This window comes from Semicossyphus pulcher, unplaced genomic scaffold (assembly GCF_022749685.1).
Source record: "Semicossyphus pulcher isolate SPU_LCO1_2020_fin unplaced genomic scaffold, fSemPul1.0.p SCAF_15, whole genome shotgun sequence".
Taxonomy (NCBI): domain Eukaryota; kingdom Metazoa; phylum Chordata; class Actinopteri; order Labriformes; family Labridae; genus Semicossyphus; species Semicossyphus pulcher.
This window is the reverse complement of record NW_027211659.1, coordinates 4,217,574-4,230,793: the sequence shown is the minus strand read 5'-3', so window position 1 is coordinate 4,230,793 and position 13,220 is coordinate 4,217,574. Positions and strand designations below refer to the sequence as shown.

The 13,220-nt window shown below is 39.8% G+C and overlaps 1 protein-coding gene across 1 annotated transcript; it reads right to left on the bottom strand.

Annotated features, from left to right (window-relative positions):
- Positions 1–258: 258 nt before the first annotated feature.
- Positions 259–12,289, bottom strand: hacd2 (3-hydroxyacyl-CoA dehydratase 2). The gene is made up of 7 exons (XM_069662976.1): positions 12,111–12,289; positions 10,013–10,130; positions 9,305–9,323; positions 7,815–7,903; positions 7,157–7,278; positions 2,704–2,882; positions 259–986 (listed from the first exon to the last, which is right to left on the bottom strand). Exons 1-7 carry the CDS (start codon positions 12,233–12,235, stop codon positions 904–906), a joined length of 735 nt encoding a protein of 244 aa, XP_069519077.1. The 5' UTR covers positions 12,236–12,289; the 3' UTR covers positions 259–903.
- Positions 12,290–13,220: the final 931 nt, after the last annotated feature.

Sequence of the window (13,220 nt, the reverse complement as noted above, 5' to 3'; positions counted from 1 at the left end):
ACACGAGTTTCTTTTAATATATAAAAGAAAAGAAGAAGAATGTTTGATGGGAAAACACACAGACTACCTTGTGTTATTAATTTATAAACCACTTACACGTCAAAAAACGAGGAAATCAAAAGACACAAACTCACAATCATCACTGGGAAACTGTTGAAGGGTCGACATAGTTAAAGTCAAACCACTTAAAAAGCAACTGAAACATCAAGCAAACAAAAGACATGGAGGCAACACAAGAGAACAGATAGAAAACCATGCAAACATGAAAAAGGTTTATTGGACTAACTTAGGAATGTAATCAAACTTTGGACTGTAATGAATGAAGACAAACAACAAATCTGGACCACATTTTGCGCCTACAAAGATATGTAGATGCAAACCTACAGACATCCGAGTTTCAGAACGAGTCTTCACGTTATTCTTTCTACATCAAAGCAAAGAAAAACTGCTGCTTAAAAAGAGACGAGCCGTGGGGAGGTGAAAAATCTATCAGGGACTTTCTACCGTGACATTTAAAAAGGAGGTTATCGATTCTATCAGTGCATCGTTCAGTTTAACGCTTCGCAGTGACCGAGCTCTGCTCACGGCTCGACTGTACCCGAGTTTCTTTCCAGCTGCGAGCTCTCTGACTAAACTAAAGGAACTGCGGTTTGTTCATAAATAAAAACAACAACAATGACAAAGAAAATAACAGCAGTTCGTTCATGAGTTGTGAGCACCTATACAACCTGGACAACAGCTGGAAAAGAAAAGAAAGGTTGGTTGATAATTGGATCTCCTGCCAGGTCAGTTCTGGCAGTTTGAAAACTGGCTGGGCTTGAAGCAGACATGATTTTGTTCCCCTTCTGTCGGTTGTTTTGGTTTTCTTTTCCCTCCATCAGATTGGTCTGAATGTTGTGCGGCTCACTCCACTTTGCTGTATTCCTCCACGTGGCCCAGCACCTTCTTCCTCTGCCGTATCATGTGGAAGTACAGCTGTGGGAAGACTGGGGGAGGAGGAAGAGGAAGATCAGCGGGTTGCATTTTGTCTTACTGCTTTCTCACGGTGAGTTCACACTTGATGTGTTACCTTTAAAATCTAATGAAATCCAATATACCTTCTCTGTCATTCTAAATTTATGAGAACAGTTTTATGACACTTTCATAGAGGTGTTAAATCAGTTATATGCTTTAGCAATGAGGTCACAGCAAGTGTCTGCGTTTTACAGGATTTCATTACATCTAAAAATCAGTCCAGGACAAAAACACCTTTAAATACAACCTCAGTAATAAATATATAATTATATTTTCACACTTCCTAGGATGTCAACAAAAAACTGAACTGATTTGTTAAATTGAGCTCCAATAGATTCTACATGTATACTTAATTTTGCATATTTTCTTTAGTAAAAGCAACTGAATTCTGTAAGGAAAGCCATGAGAGGCAAGTAAGGAAAAAACATTCAAGTGAACAATTTGAACGAAGTCTGATCTCGTTTGTTTTCTCTCCTGTGTTTTGACTGAAAGGAGAAGTTCTGTATTTTTAAACCTGGGCCCAATTTTTACAAATTTGGGTGTCGAAGTGACTCATAGGAACTAAAACTTTTGGAATCGGTCCAGTAGATGGCCACCGCCGAAGCAGCGATACAGCCGCAAAGGCTGCAACAAAACCCCCTGGGGCAACTGCGACTCCAACTCTAACTCACATTCCCACCGTCCTGTTCAGGTAACACCTAGACATCCGCGAGACTTCTCCTTGAGCGAGACTTCTCCTTGAGCGAGACTTCTGTTTCTGGTTACATCATACTTTAAAAAAATTGACGATCTATGTAGGGATTATTTCCGTAATGTTGTCGGACACCTGGGGTAACAATCTGAGCCTGTCTGTAGCAAAAACAAGCACTTTTAGTGGTCGTACTTTGATCGTACTATGTTGCAGCCATTGCGGCTGTATCACGGCTAAAGCGGAGGCCATCTACTAGACTGTTTTAGTTCCTATGAGTCTTTTCCACACCTAAATTTGTAAGTATAGGACAGAATTTCTTAGTTTATTTAGTTAGTTTTACTTAAGTTATTTTTTACATCACTGGCTACCACACAACACACAATATGCATATTATGTTTAAAGCTGGGCTAGGGAACTCCAGGTAAACAAGCAAGAGTAAGCTAGAAGTTGAAAGTACTAGTTAAAGATTTCCTTTCCACAAGAGTGTTTTGCAGAGGAGCACACAGATCATAGTTTTCATAGCTAACCAAATCAAACTTCCTTTCTCCCCTCCCAATCTTATGCAAACACCTTGCTAGCTTTAGTCTGGGGAAGGCCTTGGTTGTGTGCACTGAGTTCCCAGGCAAGGTGCAAGCAAGCGGCCAGGTAGGTAATTCGATAGTTGTAACTGCCTGCAACAGTGGGGCAGTAATTTTGTTCGGGCATTTGATTTGTTGATTGCTGTCGTATGTAAAAGAGAATGTAAACAAGTGTACAAAAAAAAATGCTTCTACTCTACTACTCTATATTTCAACCCCTTAGACGTGTCTGTGAAGGTCATCCAGGTCATGATAATTCTAACTCTTCAGAACTGAAGAAGCCTTTCGGATGAGAGGTGAAACGTCTTCAAGAACTTCAACCAAGTCCAGTTGCCCTTTTGGATTAAGCTTACTAAGACTAAGACATACCGCCTGTTTGCTGTCACTACAAGAGAGGGTTAAATCTACATGTTGACTTACGGGGAATGTAGGAGATCATTGTGAGGATGAGGAAGGTGTAGTAGTCGAAAGAGAAGTTGTACTTGTTGGGCAGAGTGACAGAGTACAGGCCCGTCTTCTGCACGTATGGCAGCGCTGCATAGATGGTCAGCAGTTCCCCAGTTACTCCCATGGGATACAGCACAATGAAGAAGGTGTACCTGCGGCAGGGGAAAGAAGAAGAGGGAGCAAAATAATAAACATCTTCATGATTACATTTTCTTCAAGGCTGTATAGGTGGGATAACCAGCAAAGCACTGAGGGAGCTTGATTTGGCTTTATACTGTTTGCACCACAGCCATCAGTGTAATTTACTGCCCAGCTGTCCATTAAATTAAAAATGTTTCCTGCTTACAGAATGTGGGTGAAGAACGCAGCGCTACAGAGGATCAAAGGACGAAGGAAGTGCTCTAAGAAGCCATTTCATCCACAGTTCAGACACGGTTGGATTTGGACAACTTACATGGAAGAGCGTAAAAAGCTGTTGCCAGAGGCTGCAACACCAGAGACGTTTTTATCTCTTCAAACAAATGTGGAGGAGTGTGAGGAGTATTTGAGAACGTGCTCAGGCTCGGGCAAACGTTATTCAAGAAGGCTGTGATTCAGCTTAATCATTACCTAAACAAATCTGTTCTTAAAGGGAAAGTCATCACAAAAGGACATGTAGAAACTGTGACTGTGTATTTAAGTAAAGACATTCGGCTCATTACAACTGTTGACAGAGACACTCGGGTTACGCTCAGACCGCAAACCTCACTGCTCAATTGTGATTGACTGCTCAGAGCTGATTTTATTGTTTGGCTCTTTTCTTTTTAGATGTTAAGAGACGGTGATTGATTCCAGTGTTCGTTAATAAGTTGATGTCCTGTTCTGAATGCTTATGAACTCAATGACTGTACAAGGATGAGGACAAAGGGCGCCTAATTTTTACTTGAGGCATCTCTAGAACAATGGCTGACACATCTGTACAATGGTGTGTGTTATTGTAGACTTGGAGAAAGGAGTGATTGTCATGTTAATGGATTCACAGGAACTGATTCCTGATGCGGAAAAACTCGTCCATGCCTTTGTCTCCTCTAGGCTTGACTACCGCAACGCACTCTTCCAGAAGCTCCAATGTGTTCAACACAGCGCTGCTAGGGTCCTGATGAGAGGGCGTAAGTATGGCCACATCACACCCATCCTTCAGTAACTACACCGGCTTCCTATCTCTCACAGGATTGATTACAAAATCTCCCTGCTACTCAATGCATCCACGGCAATGCCTCATTACCGGTTGTTTTTTTATTACTTGTTCTTATTTCCTGCGGGTTTTATTACTTGTTTTATGCTCATGTCTTTATCCTTGTTACCGCAGAAAATACAACCTAGCTTGTAGCCTCGGCTTACACGTGTCCAACTGCTGTAGTTTTACAAATCCACTTGATGTCCGAGATGAGAACACAAACAATTTTATTCCACAGGTGTCACAAGTCGGTTAATCCACTGAATTTTCTTTGCTGGATAACATAAAACTTAACAGGAGAGGACACGGTATAAAAACCACGTGACTCCACAGCTAGTCTAGCCTCCACTCGATGCCACAGTTCAACAGCTGTGATTCAACTTAATCATTACCTAAACAAATCACTGTTCTTAAAGGGAAAGTCACCACGAAAGGACGTGTAGAAACTGTGACTGTGTATTTAAGTAAAGACATTCGGCTCATTACAACTGTTGACAGTTATGTTATGGATAACATAAAACTTAACAGGACAGGACACGGTATGTGACTCCACAGCTAGTCTAGCCTCCACTCGATGTCACAGTTAAACAGATTCACAGAAATACATGCGCCAGGGTGCGCTCTCTTAAAGCGACAGTACGCATTTATTAAAAATGAATGAAATGGGCTATTCTACACCTAAACATGAAATATTAAACTTAAAGTCAAGTATAATAAAAACCTACTGATTCGTTATTATTAGTTAACTCCTAAAAATTCAGACTTTATAAATGTGAACATTCTAGGAACAGGATATAAGAAAACTGTGAGAAAAATGAACAATATAATCCTAACCTCCTACAATCCTGTGGCACTTTGAGATTTGCTTCAAATGTAAAGTGCGTTATAAATAAAATGTATTATTGTTATTATTATATCAAACACTTCAGGATGTAAAGAGCTACTTTTAACTACATCTGTAAGAATAAGAATGACTGTTGGTGTAGACTGACAAGTCTGATGAATCATATGATATTACAGAAATAAAAAATAATCGATAATATTCGATAATATTACAGAAATTAAAAAAATCGGACTTAAAAGGATCCACATTCTTAAGGGGGAAAGAAAAGGTCTGAGTTGCACATAAGGAAAAAACACATTTCGGGCCTCCTTTGCCTGCAGTCTGCATGCAGCCTTAATTAAAGTGAAGATGCTTCATCCACAGTATTAATTCCCAAAAGAAAAACAAAACCCTGAAGTTGCACTGCAGCTGATGTGAGGAAGTGGAGCAAACAGCAGACACTAATTAAGCAGTATACCAACATCCAAATCACAAATATGAATGTTGTATAAATATGAGGCCTTGGCATTTACTGCCTCTGCATGCTTCTTAATTTTTAATGTTAGAGCTGCGCACAATTACACACGAGATACACACCGAACTCCTCTTCTTCTTCAGAGAGAATAAACACCAAAGAGAAAACATTCAGCCTCTTCCTCATCTCGCACTCTAAACCAAGCTTCTCTGATCTTTCACTGAATTTTCCTCACGGTGCAACTCGCACTGAGAGTCCAACACCAGCACAACAATGGTCTCATTTGCTACCTAGCAACAAAGACAGCGGGGAGGGAGGCACTTAACTGTTGCCTGGGTAGAAGATGCAGATCCCGTTCAGAGAGATCAAGATTTACATCTGATGGTTTTCAATAAAATCTAATCAGTGCTGGTAAACACATCACAAAAATAAACTCTTGCAAAAAGAATCTCTTTTAAGGCTTTGGTCAAATTCATTATCCATTATCAATAAATTATTTATCTGCATAACTGACTTACATGTATAAAATATATTTTTTTTAAAGTGAAAAGAAAAGAAGTCTTTAAATGTCTTGTTTAGTTTGAATAAAGACGTCAGCACTCGCAATAAATTTTAGAACTTAATGAATAAACAGCAGCTGAATTAAACAAACGCGTTTCTGCCCGAGGCTTTCATCAGCGTTTTGCAAACATACCTGTGTGACACCTTTTCTTAATGGTTCGATGATCAGCTGTATTTTTTTTAATTGTATTTCTGTTCCATTTATGTCTATTCATTTTTCTTTTGGCAAGTCACCTGGCACTGATATTTTAAAAAAAGGTGTCACACCCACATGTGCTTGCGAAACGCTGACGAAAGCCTTGGGCCGAAAAGCTGTTGTTTATTAAACTTTATTGCGAGTGCTGACGTCTTTATGCTTACAGTATTATCTTCGAGTCGTGCAAAGATAACCTTTGTGGAGTTTTTGAGTTGAGCACTCCGCTCTCTCTTTTGTTTTGTTTGAACAATGGTCCAAAAGATGCCAAAGGAAGACCTATGGTCAGTCAATTTAATATGATATCAAACAGAAAAGCAGCAAATGCCCACAACACTTGAGGGCTGGAACGAGTCAATATTTGGTAGTTTTGCTTGATAAATGACAAATTATTACATGGTTATCAAAGACGTCAATCAAATGTACCAATTCTGAACTACGAAGTTTAACTACATAAAATAAATCTTTCTATGATTCAGGAAAGTAAACCAATCTTCTTTGACAATATAATTGCCAAGTATGGAGTGAAACAAATGGTAGGATTGACATTAAAGAGTCTTTCTGCTAACAGATTCATAGTTTCAATAACAGCCAAAGAAAGCTTATAAACAGTTGATTTTAACTTGGATTTAAATTCAACTTAGATTTGCATCTAGATGTTTGATTGTAAACTTAATCTATTTTGGCTTCTGAGCTGTTGACAAAGTCTTCTGAGGTCATTATCTTGGGCTTGAGAAAGTTAAAGGGGAGGTATTTTCCAGCTTCATATTTCACTCTGTGATACCTGTGGAGTAGCTTAGCATAATTTAAAGTAAAAAAAACTCTGCCTCTGCCTGAAACGACTCAGTCAGCTCTGTCACTTTAAGAAACCCCGCCCCTTCAAGCCCACTTTCTTCTGATTGGCCAGCTCTCTAAAGCCTGCTGAGGCTGCAGTTTGTGACATCACAAAGTGCAGCATGTGTGAAAGCTGGTGTTCACAGCAGCCTGCAGACTAAGCTGAGAAGTGTGGGGACAACTCTAGCATACTTTTACCTACAGATACCCCCTCTTTAATAAATGATGAACACAATCATAAGTTTCAGCTCTTATACAGTATGTGTACAATAAAATAATTCTCTTAATTAGGAAATATCCGGACGATATGGATGATTTTCCTACCTTGCCCATTTGATGAGGTATGGCAGGTGGTTGAGCAGGCTGAAGGTGTAGAAGGAGTATCGGATGATCTCTGTGACGGTCCAGGCTGTGACGAACAGCAGCACGCTGTCCTCACTCTGCACCTGCAGAAACAATCACACAGGATGGTGAGAGGAGGATGAAGAGCAGACAGGCGTCCATCATGCTGCTGCAGTCACTCTGCTGTAAAACGATCTAGACTTTTCATCCCAGAATCATGCTGTTTGTTTCAGATGCTCAGAGATCAGGTCACACTGCAGGCAGAGGATCCCTATACTCGGATATTAGGATTAAACCGATGCAAATATGATGTTAAGAAGAATAACACACTTCTTACCAAACACTTTCCACACACGCAGAGACAGAAAAATGTCAGTACAGCATCGTACAATAGACACTCAAAGGAAACAAAGCATTTAATACATGAAATTCATACGTTATTTACTACACAGACTTCAGCAGGTTCATTCCTTCAACCCTACAGCAAGACAGTCTGACGTTACTTACACGTTTACTCCTCTCCGATCTAACAGGGCAAACAGCACATCAACTGGTCACTTTTGAATATGAATCCATTTTTACATTTACATTGCTGTGTCTGGTTAATGTGTGTGCAAGTTAGAAAACAGACTGATCTTACCTCCCTGACGCTGTGTGTGACGGCCCAGGTGAGGAAGACCCGGGACATGACCTGGAATCCGGTCAGGACAACAGAGGACGGTACGATGCCTGGGTTATGAGAAAAGGACACAGAAATGACTGTTGATGCAGTGTCTTTAACCGGCCAGCAGAGAGCAACCTAGAGCGAGCGTGTGTGTTACTCTGAGTGGACGGCAGCTGCAGGGGGCCGAGATTATCCTCCATTAATCCCAGATAATGAAGAGACTGGACTGAGAACCTGCGAGGCGGAGAGCCGGTGTCTCCTCACACATTAACACGACCAGAGCCAAAAGATTCTTGGCTCCGTCTCTGGCAAACACTTAGAATATGAAAAGCTTCTGCTTCTTTGGACATCAGAGATCCGCCTACAGAGGAAATCTGAGGAGTGATAAATTACTTACTTGTTGTCAATGTGAGCTGCGATATCTACACTGACCAGTAAGAAATGATTATTACATTATAATACAGAGACAAGAGGAAATCTAAGATACTATTTAGATAAGTCAAAATTATACTTTCAGATGTTTATAGGTAAAATTCTTAATGGTCAAATTTGCTGTGCATGATCTGAAGGATACATGGCTTTAGGAGCTTCATAGAGCCATTTGTGGTATCAATTTTTTTTCAAGACATCATGTCAGGAAATAAACAACCACCCTAGTAATCAAATTATATTTATAACAGGTTTATTCTCTGTGTGATTTAGATACATTTAATATCTATAGCTGTGCTTTAACTAGGCTGAAACATCAAGATATGTTTCCACCTGTTGTAATGTTGCAGCAAATTTTGGTTTGCTGAAATGTCTTGGGTTTTTTTAGATTATTTTTTTGGCCTTTTATGCCTTTATTAGATCGAGGAGAGAGCATAGTGTGGGAAACAGGAGAAGAGAGAGTGAGGATGACACGCAGCAAAGGGCCGAGAGTGGGAGTTGAACCCGGGGCTGCCGCTTCGACGACTATAGCCACTGTACATGGGCCGCTGATTTACCCGCTGAGCTAGACATCTTAAAAGGATTTCTGACCATTAATACTTTATATTTTATGGGTGTCACATGTCTTAAAGAAGTGTGGTGCCACCACAAGCCTCCAGAACAGCAGCAGTGCTCTTTGGTTAGACTCTACAGTCTGTGAAAGTCTGCAGGATGCATGAATGCTAAATCCCCTCTTTTGATGATTTAATGATGGTGGTGGGGTGAACATCAAAGGCCTTTGATACTCCAAAAACGATGCACAGTATTCTGTTAATACTGCACAGAGCATCTGCATACATGGAGTCCAAACAGACATACTTTTTGTGCTGCCTCACCAGCATGAGAAGATTTATATCACGGAGATCCTGGCAGCTACATGAGCGGAAGGTGTGAAATCTTCCAGGGCATTTAGTTAGGGTAGGTGTCTGGAGACTGCTAAGGCCAGAGTATGTGATTTACATCATTCTGCTGTTAGTTGAGGGTGAAGTCTGACTCACCTACAGCACAGTGCAGTATCTGCGAAAGGAAAAGATAACAGAAAATTACTCAACATGCTTCTAGAAGAAGAGAACACAACAGATCATTTTAACATGCTTGGCTTGCTTGTAGTTAACCAGATCCTTTCACTACTACTGTGAAAACACATTATATAACATTAATCATTATTATTCTAAAAGACACAATCAAAAGGGTATTTTTTAAGTGCAAAACAATAATCCAAAAAGTGACTTGCTGAATCAAAAATCAAAGTGCTGATAGTGTTCAGTCCATTCACAGATTATTTTATGAATGGAAGATAACGTTCACAGCTGAGTCTGCTATCAGTGTGCCTGGAAAGGATCACTGACACGCCTCCTGCTGCCTAGCCCCTGCACTATACAAGTGTTAGTCTTGGTGTGTGTATGAACACTGTACGAACGCGAGGGAACCATACAAATAATGTCTTGTGCCTAGTTTTGAAACAGCACAGGTCGTCAACTAATTCTGTAATTTTGATTCACTTGATCATCATAAACTGCCAGCATTTTCTCTGGTTCTGTGCCTTTAACACAGTGTAGCCCGGCATGTTCTTTTACCATGCTGATATCTTATGAGGGCATAGCAAACACTGATAAATAGACAACACGGCTGTGAAGATCAGTGCTACTGCACATCCAGACTTGTGTCCAAAACTCAGTTTTTACAGCCCTTTGTGCTCATCTCACCTCCAGCACAGCTCCAGTCTGAAAGAACTTCAGGGGCTTCTCTATGGAGTAGTACAGCCCATGGTAGCTTCCTCTGGCCAGGTAAGCTCTGACAAGACCCACAGCTATCACCAGCCACCTGGACAGCAAAAGATAACAAAAATATCACAGAATCGTTAGTACTGAGTATTGTCAGAAGAAGATTTTATTATGGAAAAATAAATCTGTGTAGACTGCATTGTTTTATTGTTCAAGAACAGGCGATTGCACTGTTTTAAAAGCATAATTTGATAGTGGAAGATCATAATGTACAGTACATAGAGGGTTATGTTATTACCTCTCTGTGTTTAAGAAGAATAAAGTCAGTAAACAGTATTAATAATATTTCTAGTAAGGCTCTTTCTTATTCGATCATTTAAGAGTTGAAATAAGACAAATCTGGAGCAGGATATTTTATAGATTAACAAGAATCTTTATCACCAAGAATCATAGAAATACTACTACACGATACATTGTTAACACTCGTGAACACTTGAAATTAAATTTTAAAAACTATATATTGTAGTAAACCTGTATTAAGAAACTTGAAGGTGAGATATTAATAAAAATGCAGCCTTAATAACTGTCTATGCTTCCTTATTTTACCAAATAATTAAATATAGCTATTATATCAATCGTGCTAATATATAGAATTTCTCTTTAATATTGATTTTTCATTTAGATTGAAAGTCATATAATGAAAAATAATACTGCAATTTTTGGGTAAATATTTAAAAAGTAATGTGAAAATACTGATATTTTAAATAAAAATAAAACATATAACTTGTGATTTTCCTATAATAATGTAATTATTTCATTATTCAGACTTGGCTTGTCTCCCTCAACAAAGAGGTCAGAGGTCAGCTGCAGAGCCGATCTTATGAAGGTACAAGCTCAGCTTTCAGTTCACACTTTGCGTCCTCACAGTGAACAATGTGCCTGGTATCTATTTGGCTTCAATCTCAGTCAGCTGCATGAATATCAATATCAGGGCCTGTTGGGCAGAAACCGCCTGCTTAGCCGGCCGTATCTGAATGCAGACGCTGCATTTGAAGAGGGAAACTGTGGGTGTACGACACCCTAACGTTTACTCAATACAAAGCAGGCACTGTATGTATGGCCCGTCAAGACTGAGATTCACAATGTGACCTAACTGGTTGGAACAGCGAGCAAACAACACCCACCATTCAATTGTGCAACAGTTTAAAAACCAGTGCAATAAAACACGCACACACATTTCTCAGTTTCTGGGCAAGGCAACAGAGATTAAGAAATGAGTTTCTAGTCTTTATCAAGCCTGTTTGATACTAATCCAACAAAAAGTTAAATTACATGCAATAAAATCCACCAGAAAGGATATTTCTAGACCTTTGATGCAAAAAAAATCTCTGCACATAGTTACAGTTAAAATTACTGCTGTTTTCTTATTAGTTGTGTTGTATGGTTTTATCAATGAATATTTTTTAAAACTTTATTTTAATAAAATTACATAGCTTTTATAAGAGGACTTTAACCATTGTTTTGTCTGTGTTGTTTTTGACGTTGATACATTATTAAATGTCTTTTAGACACAAGGAAACAAATAGCCTTATAGCATTGCTCTGTTTCTTTTTCCTGCACGTTTCTTTTTTGTTATTTGTTTAATTTTTTACTTATGACTTATAATTAAACTCAAATTCAGTCGTTACCCTGCAAAAATAAGACAACAATGTATTAAGAAAAGACGCCCTTTCTGGTGAAGAATAACACTGGCTGCAGACAATAAACCATCTGTCTTATTATTAACTGTATTGTATGCGGTAGCGACCCGTCAGTCACAATTCATGTGCACGCCGGGTGGCTGACGTTAATCTGTAGAGACCGTTGGACGCTGGGGACGCAAACTCAAAGTTATATCACTACACAGCATGCTAGCAGCGATTCCATTTATATCTACGTGCAATTTGCAGGTTAACATTCTAAAAATAACATTACAACAGGGAAATCGTGCTCCAGTTATTCAGTCCTCGCACAGCACACTTAAACAGACACACACACACTCAACCAGAGCAGCATTAGCACGAGGAAACACGCTACATACCCCGCTGTCATAACAACGTTGTAAATGACCAAGTAGGCCGTGGCCAGGGCACCGGGTCCCCTCTTCTTCTTCGCGGCCACATCGCTGTGGGCCGCCTTACTGGTCCCCGGAGCAGCTGCCGACATGACTGCAACCCTCAACGGTCTTTGGTCCTGGTTTGGGCGACGGTGGCTGTCAGGTTCAACGAGTCAGGAAAGGAGTAGGGGCCAGACCCGGAAGTGTCGTCCTGAAGCGAGAGGATTAACTCCGCCGTACTTCCGGCTTTCCTCTGAGATGCTCTCACTTAAATACCACCATTAAAATCGGCGCAGACCACTTGAATTTGCGACTTTATTCTGTAATTTAATGTTTTTATTCACATCGCACATTTTGAGTGAAATGAGTCTCGCTCATCTGTCCCTAAAACGTCCGCAGACTTGAAGAGTACCAGTTGAGCATAAAATATCTTGATCTGGGGTCAGACTCTTTGTCAGCTCATCTGATTGAGACGCTCTGTGTTAGCGCCCTCTGTTGCTCGTCCAGAATATCGGCCAAAAGCATCCCAGGAGGTTAAAAGCACCTGCCTCAAAGGCTTCAAGGCCCCTTAACGTCACCATATGATATTTTAATAGCATTCTCTTGCTATCTGCCAAACATTTGATACTGTGTGAAATGGATTAGTTTTTTTTTTAACACTGTTGAGTCAATATGAATGTAGTCCTCAGCTCCTCAGCCAATATGAATGTACTCCTCAGCAGTTTAAACTCATATAACATTTTGCAACCTGGTCACACACAACAGTGAGCACATTAAAACCCATCAAATCTCCCTGTAGAAATTATTTTCTACAGAAAAAACACAAAGTAGAACATAATTTAGCCAAATGGTGGTATCTGTTCAAGGTACACACTCCTGGAACAAATTACCAGCATGTATCAGATACTGCAACAACTACTTAACCTTTAAAAACACTCAAATATTGGTTAATCTTGCATTTTAACCAACTAATTGTATGTGGGTATGCTATTTGTCATGTAACAAATGTGTTCATTCTGTATGTAAAATTGTTTGTGAGCATGTATGTGTGCTGACCTGTGGACCGTCTTGTGAGGTGTCCTTCGGACTGAGATA

Coding starts and splice junctions, on each gene's coding strand:
- hacd2 (XM_069662976.1), bottom strand. CDS start 12,235: ATGTCGGCAGCTGCTCCGGGGACCAGTAAGGCGGCCCACAGCGATGTG. Junction 7,279..7,814: donor TCACACACAGCGTCAGGGAG/GTAAGATCAGTC, acceptor TTGTTTCTGCAG/GTGCAGAGTGAGGACAGCGT. Junction 987..2,703: donor AATGATCTCCTACATTCCCC/GTAAGTCAACAT, acceptor CTCCTCCCCCAG/TCTTCCCACAGCTGTACTTC.